This window comes from Centroberyx gerrardi, chromosome 14 (assembly GCF_048128805.1).
Source record: "Centroberyx gerrardi isolate f3 chromosome 14, fCenGer3.hap1.cur.20231027, whole genome shotgun sequence".
NCBI classification, from domain to species: domain Eukaryota; kingdom Metazoa; phylum Chordata; class Actinopteri; order Beryciformes; family Berycidae; genus Centroberyx; species Centroberyx gerrardi.
In genome coordinates, this window is record NC_136010.1 from 27,658,967 (window position 1) to 27,684,004 (window position 25,038).

Below are 25,038 nucleotides of genomic sequence, written 5' to 3' on the forward strand. Positions count from 1 at the left end.
CAATGCCCATGGGAACCCGCTTACATTTTGAGTTTTTAAGTTACATTTTTTAAAATTACAATATGCAGTTATTCTATTAGGAGTTGCTACAAACCATGTTTTTGCATTTTATAGCCAGCTCCCAGGTGCCTATGTGGCTGCTCCCTGCTATCTGGGTGAATCCAACAAGAGTAACCACAGTGACGGCCCCAATGCACAGAAGAGCAGGAAAAGGAGTGAACACACTGAGGCCTGCTGGGAGTATGCAAATCTTAACTACCTGCCTGGCAAGGACGTGCACAAACGCGTGCACCACACCAGATAATAAGCCAGGGACAAATATCTTGTACTGGGAATTCAAGTCTGAAGGAATAATGGTGGAAGATGGAAATGAAGAACTATTAGCTCCCCAGTCCAAATTGAGCTCCATGTCTGCTTCAACGCCAACATCAAGCCATGTTAGAAGCAGGAAAATGTTCAACATCAGATTATCCTCCTGTGCAACACGAGTGTGTGTTTGTGTCAGTTGGGAGTCGATGATGCAACACTTTGAGGTGCTCTCTTTCTAGTCAGAGGAAGAGCTCTCAACTGAGTAGGGTTGGGAACCGAGGCCCAATGTTTCCAGAGCCGACCGGATCAAAACATGTTTGCCTCATTGATTGCCCTTATTGATTACCAGCTTTTTCCTGCTATTTTTTTAATAGGACAAAACACACAGGTTTTAATTCACTATCAACTTGTCTTGCTCTCCATTCATCTGGTCTGCTTTTTGAGTAACTGAGGTTGTGAAGTGACGCAGTCAAGCTCAGGGAGCGGAGCTTGCGTTCGGTAGCAGTTTCGTTCAGCTGAAGCGAATAGCAGCAGAGCAAGAATGGAAACATTAGAAAGAAGAGATCCCAAGTGTGGTTACACTTCCCATAAAGAGTATAGTTTGCTCTCATTATCGTAGTGTAGCCACACTTTCCATCTCTTCTAACGTTTGCCATGCTATGAGGCTATGAGCTTCAGCTAAAGCAAACGGCTCATGTGCTACACAGACTACACTCGGGTACCCCAGCCTCACTATGTCACTCACATACAGGGCAGAGTTGTGTGGTGTGTGTTCAGTTGTGTAATGTGTATACAGTTTTGTGATGGGTTTACAATTTTGAAGGATGAGGTCAATTATGGAGTCAGGGGTATTGTGAGTAACACTAATAAAACAGTATGGTACGAAAAATTCATAATATTTTTGGGGTGCTGCAACAGTAAAATATATATGGAAGGAACTGATGAGGGAATTGTTAAGGAATCAACACTGATAAAAAAAATCTCATCTTAATTCCCCACCCTAGAAACGACCCAAGGCAACCGTGACAAGAACAGTCTCGTGAGTGTCAGTAGAGCCATAAAAACAACTGTAGGGTAAACTGTCACTTGCTTAGTATATGAAGCAAATTTTCTTATGTGGGACATGCTTCATGAAACATTGATTTCATGAGGATCAAGGCCCATCTTGTCAATAAAAGGCATTACTGTGCCAAAGTTTTTCTTAGAAAAACGATCACGCACACCGCTTTTTTCTACCTGGAAAAGATGCTTAGTGGAGATTGCAATGCTTTATCTGACTTTCAAAACACACTGCAATAAAGCCGGAGTGGAATTAACTAGATCTTGCCTTGCTAGATTAGTGCCGTGATTCGGCTACATTTACTAATTAGGAAAAAGTTCATTTTGCTTTACTTTGCTTACATTTCACTATTGCATCAACTCTAGCCTTTAAAAATGACCTGAGCCCTCGTGACCAGTGAAACATAAACAATAACTGGCAAGATTAAGTATCTGGGCAAACTTAAATCCTTACAGTTTAGTTGTAATACTACAATTAGCTTTGTGGCTTATGAGTGTTTTGGTTTTAAAAGCTGACTGTGTCTCTTTCATTCATTCCATCAGGTACGACACCCTGAACATTTAACGCTATCAATGACATTATAGGCCACAGAGGGCGAGTGGAAATCTGGATTGACTGATGGCTTTCTTTCTGGTAAAAAGAAAACAAGTCTCATCTCAACCTGTTGGGCGCCCTCCCCCCACTCTGAATTCAAGGAGAGGCTCCAGGGGGCTACAGATAGCAGAATTAGCACCCGACTCTGGGTCAAAACATCTTCATATGGCCTTCTTTTCCGGGTGGCTGCATCCTACCTAGGTCTAATAAAGACAACAGCTCCTTTAGGAACAGAAACACTGCCAGACGATACAAAGAAAAAAAAACCTGATGTAGGTCTATCGGTTGCAGAGGTAAAGAACTTTTTTTTTTCTTGGGTGCAAGACAGGGAGGATGGTGAGGTGACAAGGCAATTTGGTTGGGTTTGCAATGGTCTCTCTGTGGACTGGAGCACACCTGCACTACAGTGATTAGTTTGCCGGTTGCCGAGGTGAGAGGGGTGTGTGTGTATGTATGTGTGTGTGTGTGTGTGTGTGTGTGTGTGTGTGTGTGTGTGTGTACACAACTCTTGGGACAATCCTCTATGTGAAGAAAGGAGCGCTGCCTCGTCTACCCATCGTCAGTACAGCACTAACAAAGGGCGACTCCATTTTGAGTATTTTCCCTACCCACATACCCCACCCCCAATGCACACAAACACAACACACACACACACCACAGACATAAACACACTGCAGCTATAGTCACTGATGCATGCCCACCGTGCATTCAACAAAATTTGCATGAACTATTGCGCACGTGTACACATAAATAAAAGATCCTATTGTTGAGATGTTAGGACATTAAGTATTTGTTAAGTTGGCTGGTCTGTTCAGATAGATGTTAAGCAAAAGAAAGCTGTTTTTGGATGGCAAGAGTGAGCTATTGCGGAATGTCTTGGTTTGACAAGGACCCTCAGGAGATGTAACCGGCACAAAGACAGAGTCGAGCAACCTTTTATATCCATTTCCTGCATTTAGGCGAAGGGGGGAGGAGGGGGGGGGGTTTGATGGGATTGACATATTTAGTTAATGGACAGAATGGGGCTGAATGAGATTACCTTGAGTCAGTGCCCCAGTGCATGGCATAGATTTTGGCCAGATGCCCCCTCAGTGTCCGTCTAGTGCGCATCTGAATTCGGCCAACAGGGTCGATGTTAGCTGTGATCTGAAGAGGTTAAGAGGTAAAAAGAAGAATTACTTTGAGGCAACAAATTATGTTGAGACAATGAGCTGTCTATTTGCTTGTCTATTTGTGCTAACTTTACTCAGACCTCCTGCCACAGTGGCTTTGGCCTCATGTAGTCTAGCCCAGTGAAGTGACGTTTTTCTATTTGTTAAAACTTTCAAGGAGTGACAGACAGGAATATGTAAAGGATGCAAGTGCAGCCTTTAAATGATGTACTCAACAAACTCTGACCCCACCCTCTATCAAGTACTCAAGTAGTAGATTTTAGATATTTATAAATAGTGATGAGTGAAGAGCATGGCAAAAACAGATTTCTTACCTGAGACAGGGTAGCATCCGCACACGCTTTCCTGGCATCCTGAAACACAGCAACACAGTCAAATCTCTTTCAGTCCACTACCTCCTCTCAGTGAGTTTAACATCAGTGTATCACTCGTCTCTGTCACAACCTGACTTGGCCTTTGTGTTGACAGACCTTATGGCTCATTTCCAACCTGGCAGCATGGTGAGGCAGTTGAGCCGACCACGTATCAAGATCCTCATCGTATTCTAGTTCCACAGCCAATGGAAGGCATTATAAATACTGAAGACAATTTCCCCCCAATGACACCGTCTTTTAGGACCGACTGCACCCCACCCAAACTGTGAACCCAAAAAAGTATGTTACAATTATTTATACTATGTTAAATGTGTGATTTCCGTTAAGCTGTGCCATGCAGCATCCATGATAGTGGCAACTTTAATCATATCAAAAGGGCCGATGAATAGGTGCCTTTTTAATACAATTATGGAGCAATATGAGAAAAAAAATGTCAGCATGTAAACGGTGCAAGCTTTGCAGCACAACACCAGCTAACTTGGACTCTCATTTGGTTGCATATCACCACACTGATGCCAACGGGTTAGCCTATACTTGTATGGCATTAACCTGGTCTCACAGCCTCCATTGTGAATTGTAATATAGTGGCCCATGGTGGAATACTGTCAACCGACTACAGGCTTTGTCAACATAGTGGTTTACCAGATTGTAGGCATTTATCTCAGTAAAATTTATTGTGTGAGCTTGTGACATTATGTGCCAGCTAAATATTAGTTGTAAATACACAACTTGTTTGTCGAGAGGTTGTTTAGCCACAAGATAAGTAGGTAAACGTAGCTAGTAATAATGTACAGCTGCAACAACTACGCTAACAAAAATAACTCCAAGCTTATAAGCTGCATCTTAGAAAACAATGCAATTTCAAACACAAGGAAAAAGCAATACCCAATTAGAAATAAATTACAGTGGTATGTCAAAAAAAACCTAAACCCCTGGCAACAAAAAATTCTATGCCTGTAAACATTACTACAAGTTTTGCAAACATCTTCAAGAAATATAGAGTGACAAGCCATAATGGCATAGCCAACAAACAAGCGATAAGCTCAAAATCAACACAAGCCAAATGCTTGTAAGTCTTTTAGTTATACTATCCACTGTGTCAGGCATCCAGCCTCTCCTCAGTCTGTCTTTGCTATGCCTGAAACTATAATAGCTGCTATGATATTCAACAGGCAGTTGGCTGGATGATGACAAAGTTTTTTTTATGCACTGGTGATGAGGCCATTGGCTACCTAGTGGAAGAGGCAGGGGAAATGCTTAATTTCCAATGAGGAAAATTATGTTCTCTAATCATTTATTAATTTCAATGCATTTAAAAAATAAATGTATTAAAACATTTAAAAATGCAAAATTTTGTTTTTAAATACAATAATAGATACATTATCATCTGAGCTCCTTTTTGTGAGGAACACCAATGCATACAAACTAGGAAAATAACAATATTGTTTTTCGTCAAAACATTCATGACTTTCCAAGCTTACTGCCCCCTGGTGGCAATATCCATTTGGATGGCTAAAACTATAGAGTTTTAATGAACAAAAAAGCAGGATAGCTCAGAACAGTGGAGGACTTACTCTGATCTGGTTCTTGAGCTGATCAGCCTCCTGGCGTAGCTGGTCCAGTTCGCTCATTTTCCTCTGCTAATGGTGTGCTTCGCTCCGCCGCCTAGACTTGCTGATCTAGAGGAGACAAAAAAAAAAAAATCGACAAGCTCAACACAGTGACAACACATTCATCTCATCAGGGTTCTGGCAATTAGCAGTACACATACAAGTAGCTCACAAACTCAAACAGGCACTTTGTTTATGTTTTACTCTGAATTCTGGCGTGCCATATTCCACGTAAGGTCTTAGCCAAAGGACACTTGTAAAGATGCAATATGGAGAGTCTTCCATACTGAATTTATGGACACAGCTACTTCAACAAATTCCATCTCAGGATCACATAGTTTCCCTGCGATCCAATCTGTAAGGCCCAGACGAAGTCAGAGGGAATCACAGCAGCCCAACACTTTCTAGACAGCTCAAGACTTGTCCTTGCCAGCTTGAAACTGTTACCTAGCAACAGGCACTCGGCAGCTAGTTTAGGCTTAAGATAACATTTTTTTTTTTTTTCAAGATGATGTTGAATTTGTTTTCTCTCCCCTCCCCTCCCAAACAATAGCAAACCCTTGGGCAAACATATGGCCAACACTGAGCAGCTGATAACTATTCCTCAACAGCCAAGGCAAAAAAAAGCAAAATCCACTCGGCCAGCAGAGAACAAAACGTACCCCTTCTCTGACTGTCAGAACGAAGCAAGGCTTACAGCACAGATACCAAGAAAGCGGAGGGGCAGACTGAGATTGGATTTCTTTGTACGACTGGAGCCCCAAGGTGCTCAGGTAACGGGCAGGGACTGGCGAAGCTCTCAGCGCTCTGGCCTCTAAACTCTCCTCCACCAATGTCATCCCTGTAATCCTGGGACACAGTTGATTCAGCTCCTCCAGCCAAATCCGGTTAAGACAAAACCTGCTGATGATCCTAAAAGCAGTGGCTATCCCGCTGACCCCAATCCTCTGGTCGACGCCCTTAGCCCTGACACTTTCACTCTCCAGAGAAAGGAGACAAAATACAAAACAAACACTAAAGTGGAAGAAATACTATTGCAACACTGTGAGCTCTGGCTTACTGGCTTGGAGGAATGTTGGTTACTGATGGGAGACAGCTTGTGATGCAACCACTGATGAACACTGCATCAATCAAACTCAAATATTCCAACTGCCTAAGTGCCTATACAAGCCAGTTGATATTAGTTTACAAAATGGCTGTCCATTGCAACTGTCCACTCTCAGGCCTTTCTAATTTATCAGCGGGCAGGAAGTTTTACAATTCCACTGACCACTTCCACTGAAGTACATTAATGAATTGTTTTCCCATGCCGCTTCCACCTCTCAGCCAGGGGTAAATCAACCCCACAATTTTGTAAAACTAAATTCCTTTCCTCTACTAAATCTGTAACAATACAGACCTCCTGTCAAATGCAGGCTAACCAACATCTGTACAATAATGAGAGCTTACCTCCCTCTTTCTCTTGGTTTTGATACTGGTCCTCTGTCCTGGGGAGTGTTGAGACCTTCTGAATGAAGACCTTATCCTTCAAGTGCCTGACATCTCAGTAGCTACCTGTCACCTGATTGGCCAGTGCGGCTAAATGGGTCTGCATCTAAGCAATGCGTCTTAACCCCCTAATCTTGTTGATAAAAACGTCTCATGTTAATATCTCTCGTCTTCTCTGTAATGAGCCGTCTGTGTCAGAGGCAGTTTAATTGACCCGCTGGTGGCCTTTTCAACAAAAGCTGTGTTGGCAGGTCATCAGCTTCTGAATCCAAATTAAAAATGTACCAATCTATAAACTTAGTACATAAAAAAAAAAAACTACTTGGCTCAATGGTGAGAGCAATAGAGGTTATCTAGGCTGAGAATACGTTGCAATTGTACTGGTTGATGAAGTCTGGGTCACTGCAGTGTAGGAATTTCACAACAGCCATAGTGCTATTGCCCCTCATTCTGTCCATCATGTCCCAAGTATTATTACAAGTATTATTAACCCCACTGCCAAAATGGACCTTTCCCCTAAAGCTCTGTGCTATAATCATAGAAAAGTGTGCAACCAATTCATGGCTGCATCAACAGTTTGAAAAATCATTTGAACCAATTCCATAGAAACAAAAGTTTTGTTAAGTTGCCAAATGGCAGATATGTTCAAAACTATTGTGTTCTGCCTTATGCCACTGCAGTTTCCATCATCAATTGGAAACGCACTCACCAAGCATGGCTGGTGTCAAAGCCACCCCTGTCCAACCTTAACCAATAACCTTTGCTTATGTATTAGTGGACAAATTAAAATTATTTAAAAGGAACACAAGGTGTACTTTACTGAAAATTTCCTGATTCACAGAGAAAAGGATATTTTGTGTGTTCTATCGTAAACTGCCTAATGGAGAAGGATAAATAGAGTTCTACTGTTGTATTATGATTTCTTTTGGAAAGAGATTCATTTTAAACGGTGAATTACCTGATGTGTGAACATGATAACAGTAAATAATTGTATGTTCATGCCATTTGTGTTGTTTCTCAAGGGACAGAGGTTGTACCTTATTAGACTTTAGCCATCTGCACATAACCTACAAATTTAGGCGTAATCTAAACCATCCAGTTTAAATTAGTTATTTATAAATGGATTCCAAATCCTAATGTTTTACTCATTGGCCTTTGTGCCCTAGAGAATCGCCTTGCTCCTAAAATGCCAAAATTCCAAGCCTGGGTCAACTGCAACTTAATGATTACAGAGACAGACTTGCTGAATTTCAACTGCCGAACTGCAAAATGGGGCAGTATTCTTTATTGGTGATGAGTGTGATACTTTTCTTTTCAGGGAGGGGGGGCATTGCAATGGTGGCAGAGGTGTGATTCAGAAGGCTCTTTTTTCCCTGTGCTGGTGGTGGGAGTGTTGAAACCACTGGCAGCCCCACAGATAGAGCCTCGACTCTGCTGCCTTCTCTTTCAGCTGGCTATTTTTAGAGAGGTGGTGGGGGAGGAGGAGGAGAGGCGGAGGAGGAGGGGGAGGGAAGCAGACTTCACATTTTCCAGCCAGCCCTATCGGCTCCGACATCTCGAGCACAACGCAGTGACAAGGAGAAAGGAAGTGTAATTTGACTCCACACACACAAACACACTTCATAGGCATTTCTCTTTCCTATAAGGCACTGAGCATACATGCACCATTAACTTTCACACCACACAAGCTCTTCAAAATATAGGTGGGCTGGGTCAGCCTCACTGTAAAAGAACATTTTTTTTGGTTAGAGTATGAGAGATCAGCTCCACTAATGTTGCTTTTACCACAAGACACTGGCTGAGGAGAAATGCTGTGACTCAACCTCTTCCCTACAAAAGATTAATTCATTTTGACTGTGGAGCTGCTCTGTATTCTTATACAGGGCATCTGCAGGTTTCAGACAGCCAAATTTAAGACTTTAAGACCTTTATAATACTACCCTGAATTGAATCTAAGACCAATTTAAAAAACAAAATAAAGAAACAAAGCTAGCAAAACCTTTGAACACAGTCAATTGAAGTTCTGAATCTATAAATGGGCACTATAATAAAAAGGACAACAGAAAATGAATTGTTAAGGGACAGGATGTCCAAATGTGTTTAGTAAAGTATATGCATATTGTACTACTAACCCAGTTCTATATTGTGGATATGCAGTGCAAATGGTTGCATGGTGAAAAAAATAAGACCACAAAATATCAAAATTTAAGGCTAAACGGTGTCTTAAATCCAGTTATTAAAGACTTTAAAAGGTGGACACCTTGTTGAAAAAGAAAAAAATGGTTTAAAAAGGTTTAATTACTAATTATTGAGAGGTGACTGAGGCGGATGTCATGTATAGGTAACATGTAGGCGTGACTCGACACAAATTCACAGGAGTGGTTTGGTGGGGTGGAGCGACGACGGCAGGTTTTTGGGGTCAAAGAGAGACTCCACCCCGATGACGTGAGAATGGGAGTGGGGTGGGGAGGAGGCGGACACGCAGGGAGATGTTCTGGTGCACAGGAGGATAGAGGGGAGGGAGGCGAGCTGGAGGACAGAGCCAGATTAAACTAATGAGAGTGAACAAGCAGAGGACGATTGGGAGGGGAGCTGCTAATTAACCCCTTGGTGAAGGGGAGCAAGGCATGGTAAGCTTCCCAGCATTAAGAACCCAGCGGATGAGGCCAACACCTAGTCACCTTGCTGGGGGCTTCTAAAGCTATCAAGACGGACAGCAATGGACATCCACACTGGCCTTTTTAACACTGGAGGAAAAAATAATGTGGCTTTTCACATCTGGTTTTGAACCAAGGTCAATCTATGTTAAATCACACAGAAAAGTGAATTTCGACATCAGCCGTCTCAGATTGTTCTGAAATGGTTTCTTTAGTTAGAAATTGTTAATGTTAGTAGACTTGTAAGATTATTTTGTAGAAACATGATTTAATCAGAGAAACTTTAACTAATAGCACAGAATAGCACTGGCCATTTTAAACTGGTAGGATTCATAATATTCTGTACAACATCTGATTCGTATCCGTTTTGAGACCCCCAAAACCCACGCCAATTCCACTCCAATGACCACTGTACAATATCAATTCTCTATGTTGACAAGTAATATGAAGCTGGGCCTTAGCGTATTGCTTCTTCATAATATGTAATGTATTCACAGTGAATATGGTGATGGTTATTTTCCCCTGTCCAAATTAATGCGTCATTGAAGTTGTTCATCTTTAATTTTATTACATGTCATAGTACCCATTTCTGACCACTAGATGTCACTGTTTCCGCTTTATTGGCCCACCTTTAGGTTGCCAGTAGCTTCAGCTCCAGTAAATTCACTATCATGGTCGAGATTAGAATTGGCTGAGGTTGGAATTGAGGAAGGGGCAACTTCCCTGTCAGAATGTAGGCTGCTAATTAAGTGGGAAATTGGCCTCAGATGAGGTTGGGGACTACCTAGGCAGAGAGACTGGTTTAGGCTTTTCAGTATCATGGGTTGAACATTTCTATCGGTTTACAATAAATTGAGTGTGGCTAATTCCCTTGAAAAACAAAGGTCTGGATCACTTGGAGCATTCCTGGAGAACAAGCAAACCATTAGGCTACATCAGTTTAAATGGCTTTAAAGTCATCTCTAAATGCAATGGTGTCTATTGGTGGTTTAGTGGTTTCTGTAATGGTGCACTGCATCGGCTTAATGGTTTCTAATCTGTGTAATGGTAAATGCTATGAACATGCTATATCCTCCGGAGACTCGGTAATTCATTTTTGTCCTCTGTGGTGGACATCAGTCTCTGGTCACGATCTCAAAGTCCATGCAAGCCACTGTAATGAAACCGGATGCATCTTAGAGAGAACATCCTGGGCTTTCCAGTGAGGTCTTATTTTTTGGGATGTAACCATGGCAACCATTATTTCTGACTCTTCAAAATGGCTGAAATCAGTGTAAGCACATTTTATGGGAGGGGGTAATCAATCAAAATGAGCTTTTTATAATGTTATTATTCATTTTTTATTAAGATAACTATTTTAACTATAGCTAAGTGGATTTTGAGAAATGAGCAATATTTCTTACCTACTGAACACATCGTTTGTGAATGTCCTTTGTAGTGGACACCAGGAACTGCTGTTTTCTCACCTACTTTACGTAGTTTAAATTTATTTATATAGCACTTTAAAAACAAAGCAAGTTTTGTAAAGCAAAGTGCTTTACAAAATAACATATTGTATAAATAGTACAATGTAGCAAGTTGCTTTACAGAGATACAGAAATGTACACATAAACACATTCACATCTGTAACACAAAAAGAGCCAACACGCGCAAACATACAGGCATAAAAAATGTGTCAAAAAGATCAATTACAATTGAAAGCAAGGGAGAAAAAGTAGGTTTTAAGACGGGTCTTAAAAACAGCGACAGATTGGGCCAACCTAATATTCCCAGGCAGACTATTCCACATTCTGGAAGCTGCAATGGAACAGGCTCTGTCGGCGGCCCTTTTCAGACGGGACCATGGGATGGTAAACAGACCTTGGTGTGAGGACCTAAGGGACCTGTCGGTACTGTAGGAGTTCTAAGATGTAGGCAGGGGCGAGACATGCAGTGCTTTAAACACAAGCAATAGCCCAGTATTTTGAAATTAATCCTAAAGTGCACAGGGAGCCAGTGTAGGGATGCAAGGATTGGAATGTGGTGGTTTAATTTCTTTGTCTTTACATTTTAATAACAAAATGTGACAATATTGAATTTGATATAGCCATTAAGGCCTAGATCTATATTTTGAACCATGCATGCTATAGCCTATTTATTTTTTTTCTTTCTTCTTTCCTTTTGTCTTAAATACTGTATGTCCTAATAAAGTTTCATCATTCATCTAAAATATGTCATCAAGCAGAAATTGTAAACTAGACCAAGGCTGCAGGGCGTGTTCAACATTAGCACAAAGGAAGAAATAGACCAGAAAGATTTTAGATTTCTCTTTGCCCTTTTTCTTAGTTTAAGAAGAAATTGATTAGGGATGTGCACGATTAGTCGACTAGTCGATGAAACGTTTCTACCCTCGATACTCGGCACCAGAAATACTAGTCGGTTAAGCTAATTATTACTAATGTACAACGCCGGTTAACTGTTGCGTCTAAGATGTTACGCAGCCACCCGCCACTAGCCGGGGCTGCAGCCCCGACAGGCGGTTATGCCCGAATGTAAACCAGCGAGGTGGAAAGTGGGACCGGACAGAGATGACATCTCGTAAAACCAGCGCAGTTTGGCAGTATTTTGATCTAGAAAAGGAAAATAAGGTTGTATGTAGGCTGTGTCAGAATAAACTGGCATATAACCACTCGACCGGAGCAATGCGTAACCACATTCAGCACAGGCATGTGGACGTTAACCTGCAAGCAGAGCAGGCTGCTGGTGCTAGCACTGCTGACGTTAGCCACACTCGACAAACCAATATGACATCGTTTACCGCCCCAACCCGCAGACGCTGTGATCCCACTCGGTCTGAAAAGATAACGCAGCTCATCACGGCAATGACTGCGCAAGATATGCTTCCACTCAACTTTGTTGAAGGCAAAGGCTTCCGAAAGTTAATGGACTATATTGAGCCCGAATAGACGGTGCCGGGGTGAGTTGTCATGTTTTGTAATGTGCAATGTTCATAATAAACGGCGCAAAGTGCCACAGTTATTGAAGAATGTGATTAACGGTTTCAAATGGCTCTTAAATACACGCAATATTTTTTCGGACGTTTTAACCTTATAGATTAAATTGTGCTCAATTTTGACTGTTTTCTGAGTGTTTTCTTACTTTTAGACTAGTCGACTAGTCTAAATTTAAATTTTTGTTTAATCGACAGGGAAATTAGTCGTTTTGATTGATAAGCAAAATTGATAAGCATATGGCCTCAAAAATCGTACAGTTCATGCTTTATCAATATAGCCAAGAAACATTCTTGATTCCCACGCCTACCCACAGCCTATTTTAAATATAGGCCTTTCTTGACACAGACTAGTCGACTAATCGTTCAGACAACCAACCTACTAGTTGACCTTGAAAAAAATGGACTTCAACTACACAAAATGGACAGTCAACTACACTATGACCAACTAATTTTAAAACAAGTGAAACTTACAAAGACCACTTATGCTGGACACAACACTGTGTACAGCCACTTCCAAAACAATAAAAAAAAAAACAAGCTAGCATGCTAGCTTGCCATTAGGTGCCCCTTGCTTTCAATGAAGAGTGCTGACAATGCTAACATGCCATTTATACAAAACTGAGGGACAACTGGAGAAACTTTTCTACAAAATCACAAGTAGCTGGTGAAGAAAAATAACAGACCAAATTGTGTGCCTGATTGAGCTGGCTCTTTGAGATAACTCTTGCCAGGCAGAGATTTGGTATTGGATGACAGAGAGATGCTACATGTACACACACACAGCCATGTATTAAGCATGAGGCAGTGTTCGGAGAGGTGGGGTAGAGAGGGTGGTCTTAATAATTTAAGCCCTCCTGCTTCGATACCAGCTGCCCTACCCTCCGCCTGCATAAGGGCTTCACCCCTTCCTCCCCTGTCTGACTGCTCCTGCTAGCTCTCTACTCTGTAGGATTGCATATTCTAGCCCTTGAGCATTTAGCTTGTGGTTGATTTGCTGCTCCTAGAAACCCGTGCGGGACAGCAGGATAGGGATGGGGCCGGTGTTTGTTGCAAGTCAGTCAATAGCTGGCAGTGGCAGTGCCTTGGCTACTGATCATCTGTGTCAGCACGCTGCCTCCACCTTAGTAAGTGCAGCAGAGCCTCTCTGAACGGGCGTTTTCTCTTTGAGGGCGTTTCCCCTCGCTGCTCTCATCTCTCTCTCTCCTTTGTCAAAACACTCAGCGGATGTGGCAACAGTGCATCCTTTACAAATATTCTTTCTTTTTGTGCGGTTTCTACTAGTACTACCACCACACCTGCCAGTGGCAAGTGTCCAGCTAGGCTCCGAGCCAGGCTACACAATCAGCTGCATTACTATAATAGGTTACACAGGAGATTCTGACAGGTAGGCTTATGCTAACAGACATATGCAGGGGTAGAAAATGTGGGGAGAGGACAGTGAGACAGCAGTGTAGTGGATCAGCAGGAGGTGCTATGTTTCGATCTGCTACAGCAGAGGCTAGGCTGGCACTCTGGCCCAAATTAGGTCTGTCTGACTCAGATTAGGCCTGCTAGTCCATGTTGGTGCACCGACACTCAAGACTAACTTGGTGCAAGGAGCTCACTGTACTATGTGAACATCCCATGAGAGGACAGTCATATTGTTGAACTACTGGGATTACATTATTGAAGATGGGGACAGGTGTGCAGCAGCAACCCCCGTCAACCTGAAAACAACCTACAAGAACAACATGGAACCATTCTATATTTTCTAGAGAATTATCAATTTTATCAAGTTTCGTTTAAATCAGAGAATGTTAAAATTCAAGTATAACGGGATTGTGCCAAAATCTTTTTTCTACTAGCTTTAAATTGGTGCATGAGCAGAGAAATAGGACACTATATAATTGCAAAAGCCAAACACATATAACCCTTACAAATCTCTATGGAAGAGCTGGAAGTGAGTAAACCCACAATCCTTGCTCATTCTACTAGTTACCAGCTACTTCCTTAACTGACTTTCAACAACCTGCATTTGTGTAACCATGTAAAAGCTACTAAGAGTAGTGGGAAAAATCTAATGCATCCTGAAACCTAACTGAGAAATAACCTTAAGACAATAAGGAGATTTAAAAGCATTCTACAATTAGGGTTAGATGGCTTGAATATCATACATATCATTCTGGTTTATGGCTCTATGACATCTCATGAACTAAGCTCCACGATCCAATAGGCATATAGGCGAGGCCAAGCCCTCCTGCCCTGGAGTGGTAAAATGCTAAAGGTCAGCTAACAGACACCACATGCCCAAACATTATCCATAGGAACTTCAAAGTCTCACTTCACACAGGCTCCCTTTTAGAAACAAGCAAGGCTACATTTTAAAAATGCTTTGGTGGTAAGGTTACCAAGTCAATGGGTTTTGTGCAGACACAGGAGCATTAAAGATTATCAAAGCACAGAGCAAACTTCAGGAGCAAATGCAAGGCTACTGGATCCCATTCAGATCTGGACATCTGCCTTAGATGAGCCATAAAAAGCCTTTTGCACCAAACAGACTGCCCATTTTATATGCCATTTTTCAGGCATCAAATTTCAATTAGATCGTCAAACAAAACAATACCTAGGTAGGCTGCCTTATAGATGACAAGACAGGGAAAAGCAAGAATGTGAGTGAGTGTGGTAGTTAATAGCGGATGGCTTTACCCCCACCATCCCTGGCCTGGGGTGAGGCTGCACTTCAAGGCCTTGATGCAGCAGGAGTGGCTTTCAGAATAGCACTCTGTCTGGAGAGAAACCACCTCCTTTCTCCTTCTCTCCTCCATCTATCTATCCATCCACCCATCAAGTGATAGAGATTGTATGCAATATTTAAAAGCATCAAGATAGCCCCTCCTCCCTCTTCCATCCCTCCCTTTTGCTCATTCAACTAGAGAACTGACGAGTCGACCACTCCCCATCTGATCGTGCTCTCCACCTGCAGCATGACTAAGTTTGTTTACTGTGTTTGGTGAAACATCACAGATAGGCGTTATAAAATCATAAATGTATGCATCATGCAGATAAAAGGATGGCTAAAACACTTAAATTTGGGGGCAGTCATTTGTACAACTCTTAACAGACGCGATTCACAAATGCAACAAAATCTAAATTTCATTCAATGGCAGGTCAGAAGCAGTGTTAAACAATAATGTGTATGTCGATCCAGGAACTAATCACTCATAATCTCAGATCATCAAACTTGGATATTTTGAATACTTATGGTAGTCTGACGCATCAGCCAGTTACAGCTAGTCAGAGTTGTTCATTTCTACTTTTTGGTAGCCTATCATATATACCACATACCAAGACTTGACCTAGTTGTAAAGGCAAAACAGGTAAGGATGTTCAACTGGTCCCAGTTATAGGACTGAGGGCCAATTGTTGTGGCCTGGTCTAATATTCTGCGTTTGTTATGCTGGGGCAGAGGAAGGGTGGGGATTCCTTTTGTGCTGTGGGCTATTTAATACTCTTTTGTATGGGCAAATCAAATGAATACATTGGTTCACTAGCCTCAAAGCCTGAAAGATTCAAGTTTGTTAAAATAATATGACCCGTCTGATTCTTTGCGGATGTTGTTAACATACTTTCCGTTTACAAATGAGTGCAGGTTAGCTTATGTTACAGATGAATCTCTGCCATTTTGAGAAGACTAAATCTTCTTCTTATTCAAAGTGCTTCTTCCATTAGAGGAACTCAAGGTGACATTTCTGAACTGTAAGCTAGTGAAGAGGGCTAGTACTGAGGCATTTTTCTTTAAGATTTTTTCTTTGCCTTTATTAGATAGTCTATAGTGAAGAAGTGAAGAGAGACAGGAAAGATTCGGGGGGGGGGGGGGGATTTGAACCCAGGACATCACTGTCACATGGTATGCGTCTTAGCCCACTGAGCAACCCCACTGGCAGCATTTTGAGCAGTGTATGATGGTAAATTCAACACAATCTCACATTAGTTTTTACTTCACCATTTACTTGTTAGTTTTCCTAGTTTAGATAAATGATAGCACACAGTCTGCAAGTGGTTTAGCTATCAAGCTGGAGTTATTCAAACCAGTAGTCATGATTAAACCAAAATGTATCCTGTTAACATCTATGTCCCTAGCAAAGATCGCATAATGAACAAATGGGTTTTCAACATTCCATTCATAACACATGTACACTCCGATATGTTAAATCAGAGCATATGCATAAAGGTGGAGCTGCATAAAAGCATGTAACCTATATACAAGTATGTTCATAGCACACACACCTGGGGGGTATATAGGAGTGTTGGGCAGAGGTCTGGCTCACCAATGCAAGAATAGATAAGCAACTGGACAGACCGTGTGTGTGAGAGAGTGGCTGGTATCTAAGGGGGAGGGGAGTGGGGGGGCTAAGTGCTGAGGGGAAGTGATGCATGGTGAATGCAGCTGAAACACAACCAGGTCACAAAGAGGGCTGGAACAAGGGGGCTGATGATGCAGTAAGAGAAGGGAGAAGGGGATCGCTCGCGGACATTTCTTAAAAGCCCCCATCCAATCTCTCTCTCTCTCTCTCTCTCTCTCTCTCTCTCACACACACACACACACCCACACCCACCCACTCTCTCTCTGTATGCCTCAGTGTCTCTCTGCCGAATGGAGGCTAACAGCAGCATTGGGGAGGAGAAGGAGAATCTTGAGTCTCCCTGTGTGATTATGATGAAACTCGCAAATTCAGTCAGACAGCCAGACACTGCCATGGCTGTATGAAAGGGACCGATAGCTGATAGTCACCATGATCCGGGCCACAGCCATGCCCCCCCTCCCCCACACACATAATGCAGATAGGACTGCATGCATACAAACACCATCTGCATTACAGCCTTGACCTAGAGTACAGGCAGATTCACCCAGTTTAGGCCACAAATCATTCTGTTGCTTGGTTGGTTGAGCAAGTTGCTTCTCATTCTGAATTTGTGGATTCCAATCCCGTTCCAGCCATAATACTGCAATTCAACATACAGTATATGCTTAATGACATAATCTGACTGAATTCTCCCTTCCAACAGAGAGCCTCTGCACTGTTAATTTGGGTATGGCAAAGACTTAATCACTGGCTGAGGAGTAGGTGGATTCCAAATCCTTATGCGGCTCCAGGAAAATGGCTGAACTGAAAATGAATAGCCTAAGGCCCTGTAGCCCTTTTTGCTCCATTGAAAGTAGAGCAAAATCCTGGGGCTATAAATGAGTATGCATAATTCTGCTACACAATTCTGAGCATGATGTTCCCCTAACAGTTTAGCTGCACAATTCATCTGACAGAAAAAAAACACAATACTGACTACTGCAATTTCCAAACTTTAAGAGGCTACCTTTTGCTAAATGGCCTACAAATCGTCCTGCATGTTGGAAGAAACCTTGAGCAATTCCTAAGCACTGGCATCTCCTTTTCCCCTCAAAAATGTATCTTTTCTTTATTTGTGCAAGAGCTGAAAAAGAAATTGCACCAAAAAATCTGCACCAACTGAACTGCAATCGCAACATTCAGGGAAAAATAGCTATTAAAAAAAACTTTTGGTCCATATGACGCAGCACTTACAGTTTGCTTTATTTACTAGTAGTTCTCTCCATGTACAATACCATGATTTAGAATGGTGCTGCCCATATCTAATCCATTAAAGGGAATATACATATATTAGAACCTGGATCCAAAAAAAACCCAGCAGGAAGGGCAGTTGTTCAGAAGGATGAAATATTTGCATTAATAAAATGTATGCAAATTCCCAATCACAACTTACTCAAAACACAACTAATGCACATACATTCTGAAATGTTCAGGACTGTCCAATGTGGAGCATTCAGTTGTATGTAGCAATAAGGCCAATTACAGGACAGAATGTTGTTTTGGGTTTTTTTTGCATTTACTAACATTTTTTTGCTGGTTATGGCTGCTTGATAGACCTGCTGCCTCAGAAGTCTAAGCTTCTACTATGAACACCCCAATGACAGCTCACAGTTGGAAAAAACCAACATATTGAAGACAAAATAAACTGAAAAGGCACTCTGAAACCGCAAACCTCCACCAATGCTGAATTCTCCAACTCCATAATTATGGCTTAAAAAAACAATAATCGTCCATTGGCGGAAATCCCAGATCGCCACCAAAATCTAATGAATTGTTCCTTGGCCCAAGGCCTACCTGTCCACCAAATTTAATGGAAATATGTTCATACATTTTTCATATATCCTGCTAACAGACAGACCGACTAACAGGCGAAAACATGACCTCTTTGGTGGAGATAATCAGCATAAATTTAAAATCAACATGTTGTGGATCATAAACTAGCTGGTTGCTAGCTGTTAGCTAGCTGTGTGGCTATTTTGTTTCTCTTAAGCCATTTCACGATTGCCGAGCCACAGGTTGAGCACCAGCATTGCTGGCAGTTGAAAGACCAACAGGTTTGCTAGTGTTCAAGGAGTACTGAGACTAGGGTGATACTGCAAACTCAAACTTTGTGTGCTCTGCGGGATGGTTCCTTTTCATATGATGGAAGAGGCTGGTGGTGTTCCTTGTCATGATTTAGGATGGTGACACATTTTGCGGAGTGTTGGGTCTGTGATTTGTCAGATTTGAGATTGCCAAACATTTCTATATGATAGAGGTTGTGTCACCTTTCTTCATTGAAATTTCTTTACTTTTTGAGACAACTGCTTTCTTTCTCCAGGCCAGCTCATTTTTATGTCTTGCTAATCTAGATCCACTTATCACCACTTATTGTATTATCTTCTTTGCTAAGTCAACAAGCATGGTCACTCTGTGTCGTGTTGCGGTTCTGCGTGGATGTGTACCCCATCAACGTGCAAGCTTATTTTTGCCTGATTGGCTGCTGGTGTCAAGTTTGTCTGCGCCCCAAAGTCCATTTCTACTGTGTGATTACCTGTTTGTGTTGTTTGTCTGTTGTTAATCGTAGTTATGACAAATTTTATCGTAATAATGATTATCGAGATTTTTTTTTGTTTTATCACCCAGCTCTACCTGTCAAGTCAACTTTTGGCCGTGCACTGGCTGAAACATCCATTCATAGGGACTCTTTACATCACATAAGTAAAAACAAATCAAAAATGGGCACACAAGAGTGACGCGCATTAACAAAAGACCTGACACATATGCTATACCAGACATGCTTTCAATCTACGTGATGTCACATAAAACCCATTGAAACCTCAGGGTTTAGACGGGAAGAGTTCAGCCTTAGAATAAAGGCTCTTACAGGACAACATTGGAGCTGTATGCATGACACAAAAACCTTTCCACATCAGCGGACTCGGGGCCAGGGGCGATGCGCGCATGGTGAAACCCTTGCATTTTCTGGACAACAGAACACACTACCGAAAAGCTAAAATAGAAGCAATGTACTGTCAATCTGAAAGAATACCACGAGTTACTGTATTAAGTAGTATTCATTAAATTGAGCAACGCAAGGCTATGCCCTCGGTTATTCAAACAGATTTCAAATCTGTTTGAACAGTGTACAGTGTCCCAAAATTTTGTTTGCATCCCCGTTTTTTTTAACTCAAAGATAATATATGATCACTACTGCAACATTTATTCAACATTACAATCAATTTGAACAGACTGACTGTCTGCACCTGTCATTTGATTGTGTGCTCGTTTAATGTGGCCCGGCATCCCGGCTGGGTGGAGTTGTCTGTTTTAAAGTGATTGGCCAGCAGGTCTAAATACTGCTCAGCCAGCCAATTTTGGTGTACAAACAAGCAAAACCAGTGACTGAAGTGATAGGGATATGGCCAGATCAGTTATATAGAAATCGATGCGCATGTACAGTAGGCTTTTTTTTTAAAGTAAATCACAAATTTTCAGTAAGACAATATCAGTCCAGATTAGCTTCAATCAAACTTGTTTTGCATTTACCGTTTCATAAACTCGCATAGGCTATATTTTCACAAACATGTTCTGCATTTACATTTTCACAGCAAGACACACAATCATTGGGGAAACCAAGTTGGGACAATAAAAATATCTTTTCAGAAGTGTTTTTGAATAAAGGATAAAATAAATAAAAATAGAAATTAAGCATTTCTCCTATTGCTTCAGCCTTACACATGTCTATTTTGTTGAACATCATTGTAGGAATAATCAACATAAGCAGAAAAAAAAACTCGACTCAGATTGCCAAAAGGCGACTGGTAATGCACTTACACTACACGGCCAAAAGTATGTGGACACCTGCTTGTTGAACATCTTATTCCAAAATCATGTGCATTAATACAGAGTTGGTCCCCCCTTTGCTGCAGCCTTTGCAGACTCCATTCTTCTGGGAAGGCTTTCCACTAGATGTTGAAACATTGCTGCAGGGAGTTGCTTCCATTCAGCGACAAGAGCATTAGTGAGGTCGAGCACTGATGTTGGGTGATTAGGCCTGGCTTGCAGTCGCCGTTCCAATTCATCACAAAGGTGTTTGGTGGGGGGGCTCTGTGTAGGCCAGTCAAGTTCTTCCAAACCGATCTTCAAAAAACATTTCTGTCTGGACCTCGCTTTGTGCATGGGGGCATTGTCATGCTGAACTGTTGCCACAAAGTTGGAAGCACACAATCGTCTAGAATGTCACTGTATGCTGTAGCGTTAAAATGTCTCCTCACTGGAACTAAGGGGTTGATACTGAAGCATTAAAAACAGCCCCAGACCATTATTCCTCCTCCACCAAACTTTACAGTTGGTACTATGCTTTTGGGCAGGTAGCATTCTCCTGGCATCTGCCAAACCCAGATTTGTTTGGTAAAGCGTGATTCATCATGCTTCACCAACGCAGTGGTGTACACGCCCACCGCCATTGGACTGCAGAGTCCAATGGCGACGGGCTTAGCGCTCCCGCCAAACACTTCTTGTGCTGACGCTGCTTCCAGAGGCTTCTGAGTTTGGAACTCGGTAGTGAGTGTTGCAACTGAGGACAGATGATTTGTACGCGCTATGCACTTCAGCACTCCAGCACTCAGCAGTCCCGCTCTGTGAGCTTATGTGGCCTACCACTTCGTGCCTGTGCTGTTATTGCTCCTAGAACGTTCCCACTTCACAGCACTTACAGTTGACCAGGGCAGCTGTAACAGGGCAGAAATTTAACGAACTGACATGTTGGATAGGTGGCATCCTATGACGGTGCCACTTTGAAAGCCACTGAGCTCTTCAGGACTGCCCTTTCTACTGCCTATGTTTGTCTATGGAGATTGCATGGATGTGTGCTTTATTTTATAAACCTGTTAGCAATGGGTGTGGCTGAAATAGCTGATTCCACTAATTAGAAGGGGTGTCCACATACTTTTGGCCATGTAGTGCATCCTGTGCTCCGTGCTGTAGCGTAGTTGCATGGAGATCAAATTTTGATCCTACGGCTAGGTTATATAAGCACATCACTGACAATGTAGACAAAGTGGCAAGGTAAACACTTGCATACACTCAGTGTCTGATGCAAGCCATTTGGAGTTAAAGTTTCACATTCAATTTAGTGACATGGGCCTATAGTCTCATTCCAACTGGATGAAAGGCAACAGATGCAGGAGAGAGAAGCAAGCAACAATATGGCAAATAGTCAGGTGTAGCCCGCATTAAAAACAAAAATTACCATTAAAAAAGCAGCAAGCTGGAAAGTAGTTGATTATTTGGTCGGCAGCCGGTGCTTGTGGAACACACTGACTGATGCTTTGACATTTTGATTTCATTATCCCATAACAAACCCATGTGAATTTTGAGACACACACAAGGGCACCCTTGAAACACTACTCTGCTCCATATACAGTGCATGTTGCCGTTTATCTTTTAGGCTAATCGTAAAAATTAATCTAAATAAATGTTTCACCATTTCTACAGCAGACCTCAGGACTGGGGTTCTGTGTTTATGTCTAATAAAATTTTAAACCAGGGTTTCTGTGATTCTGTCTTAGATTTCATCAAAACGGTGCATCGCGTATATTATGATGACGCCTTTTGAGCGACATTTTACATATGACATCTTCCTTTAAGCTTCTGCACAATGACTAGAAACAGGTTTGAGCCTACTTACAATACTGAGGCTTGATTTTGATGGGTGCTCCCTGCTTGTGGCTGCCTGCTGTGGGTAACGTCTGATGTTAGCAGACATAACATCAATGGGAGTGACAGTAGAGTTTAATCGATTGATTAGTGAAACATTCCATGATGCCATGAGCCGAGTGCATTGTGGGTGGAAATAGCAGGTGTGGCCTATTGCAGATGAGGTGATTCCCAAAAGGCAAATCAAGCAAACTTCAAACACCAAATATCTGAGAGAATATGATATTTTACTACAAGCTGGGCTATATTACAATCCTCTGACCATCACAACACAGAAAATACCTGTTATGGCTGCACCACCATTAGGTCACTTCATCAGCGATTAGGCTGGAGAGGAACTTTTCCATCCCAACAGTCAGTGGTTGGACATAAATGCTTTGCAGCTTGTAAGCCTTCATATACTAAAACTGCCATGCCTCCCTGATCTCAATAGCCACAGGCCCACCGTTCATGCCACCCCCCACCTCCCACCCCATTTCTTACTTCAGCATCTCTGAGCCAAACAGGTTCCACAGGCTAGCACCGATGCTGGCCGACTTACTGCAAATGCCACAGCATGAGGACAATCATTAAGAAAGGCACATTAGGATGGCAAAAATGTGTAGATTTTTTTTTTACAGTCACATATATTAACAAAGGTATGGTTTGTGCTTGGGACAGCTGCACAACCAGCTTTTTCATACAGGAATGTGAATGCCTTAGATTTAAAAAAAAAAAAAAAATGAAGAGGTCAGGCTAGCCCAAAGCCAAAAGCATGACTTTATTTAAAACACAAAATACACTCCTTTGATTGCATTAATAAACGTACCCCTCCCCCAAGTGCTTTCTCTCTCACAGCTTCCAAAAGAGAGGAACAAGTGTGTGTGAAGAGTCACATGACAGCCAGCCCACTCTTCTTTTACTCACTGACTGTGGCCTTTCTTGTTTTACAGAGGAAGAAAACTCACCGACTCTGGCTGCCTTTCCCCGTCATCTCGGGATTCAGGTTTGGTCACATTTTCCCTGTGGCAGTCAAATCTAAGGGCTAGAATGTAAATAGAAAGCAAGACTGCCTCTATTCAAAGCGGAGCAGGCACTGAGGTTCCACATGCAAAGCACTGCCAGGGCTTGTGACGGGCTTTCGGCGGGGCTACGCAGTGGCAGGGCGCTGACAGAGTTGTGTGTGGGTCACTAAACTGCCCTGTCGCCACTTGCTTTGAGTATTCAAAACAGTGGCCAAAACCTTGCGGCCAGTAGTGACAAGCCATGGATGCAGAACAGCACCTACAGTCAAACTAGCAGGCGGAAAACAGTTTTCACTAACACATCACTCCAGAACAGAACCACATTGCACAGTGGGAAACCTTTAGGGTGGAATTTCCATTGTGATGTTGAGTCTTGTGGAGATAGGGGATAGCTGGCAAAAATCAAACTCGCTCAAAATAGACCATAGAAGATACACTAACATGTGGATAAGCACAGTGTGCAAAACAGGAGATTCAGGACCACACGTTTGGTGTACTGATATAGAAAAGAGCAATTTGTGTAACCAGTGAATTACATGAAGTTACCCTAGACATCCATCACTGGTAGTCAGCTGTAATGTACACATACCTGGAATGACTAGAATGGCCCTCACCACAGTCCTAGCAAACCTGACACAAGACTAGAGAGAGCAAGGGAGGAGGAGGAGGGGTTGCTGGTCACATGTGACCCATGCTAAAAATAAACTAATGTGGTGAAGATGTGCTTGTTTGTGTTTAAATATACTTGGACCTCTGGAGTCAGCCACAGGCTTATGACACCCCTCCCCTTCAGCCCAATTCAGGGTTGATGGCAGTGTTGGTATGGGTGGGGGGCTGTTCATCAACATGGCAGCGTCCACGGTAAGCCTTCAACTGGCACTTAGGATTAAAAATAAAAAGTAGGACTGCGCTGGCGATAAAGTCCCATGAAGCGTGGTGGTGATGGTGGGGGGGGGGGCTGCTTGAGGGTGTAAGGGTAAGCAACAGTGAGTGGGGTTGAGCATTACTAAGTGGACAGGGTTTAAGAGGAAAAACTAATGAATACAACCAAGCTAATCATCAGTAACACTGGACCCAGATCAAACACAGCCAAGCGGCCCTGCCAGCTGATCTTTTGACCAACTCCATAGGTAGCCCACTGTGTGCTAGAAGTAAAGCTCCTGATCTGATCAATTCTTTACTGAAGCCACCTGATGACAGAGGTACAATTTTGATTCAACCATTAGCCCAGCGGTTGCCTATGGATGTGCGACACACCCTGATGAAACAGTTTCAAAATCCGGTACACTGCTCAAGAAGAAGAAAATAGATTTAAATTGCTAGACCACAGTACATCAGAACTCCACTGACAATCCTAAGAGCAAAGTAATGGAAGCCATAGTGCAGAGGCTGCCACTAATGGTCCATTTAGGTTAAGACAAAGAATAAACTGGCTGATGAAGACAACATTGTGGGTGAACTCAGCTTTGCCTTTAAGAGCACACAACAACCAAGGAGGGCCAAGGCCCATATATTAGCAGACACATTTGCGCCCTGGGCGTTTTGTTTCCGACTCTTGTATTGAGATGATGGAATGAGGAACAAGGAGGACAGGCGTCTGACAGGAAACTTCTGCTCTGTGTAGATATGCTCCACCTACAGTGGGATGACAGCGCCACCAATTATGTGCAGCATTTCCCCCATAGAGTGTACAGCT

At 42.4% G+C, this 25,038-nt stretch overlaps 1 protein-coding gene across 2 annotated transcripts in view; it reads right to left on the reverse strand.

Annotated features, from left to right (window-relative positions):
* The window catches only part of LOC139909368 (guanine nucleotide-binding protein G(I)/G(S)/G(T) subunit beta-1-like), a 41,042-nt gene that overhangs the window by 11,610 nt on the left and 4,394 nt on the right, over window positions 1-25,038 (reverse strand). For both annotated transcript variants that reach the window (XM_071896412.2, XM_071896414.2), the window contains exons 2-4: window positions 5,084-5,188; window positions 3,450-3,488; window positions 3,003-3,109 (exon numbers count right to left, since the gene is read on the reverse strand). In XM_071896412.2, coding sequence (XP_071752513.1) covers window positions 3,003-3,109; window positions 3,450-3,488; window positions 5,084-5,140 — 203 coding nt within the window. In that variant the 5' untranslated portion in view covers window positions 5,141-5,188. The remainder of the gene's footprint in view (window positions 1-3,002; window positions 3,110-3,449; window positions 3,489-5,083; window positions 5,189-25,038) is intronic.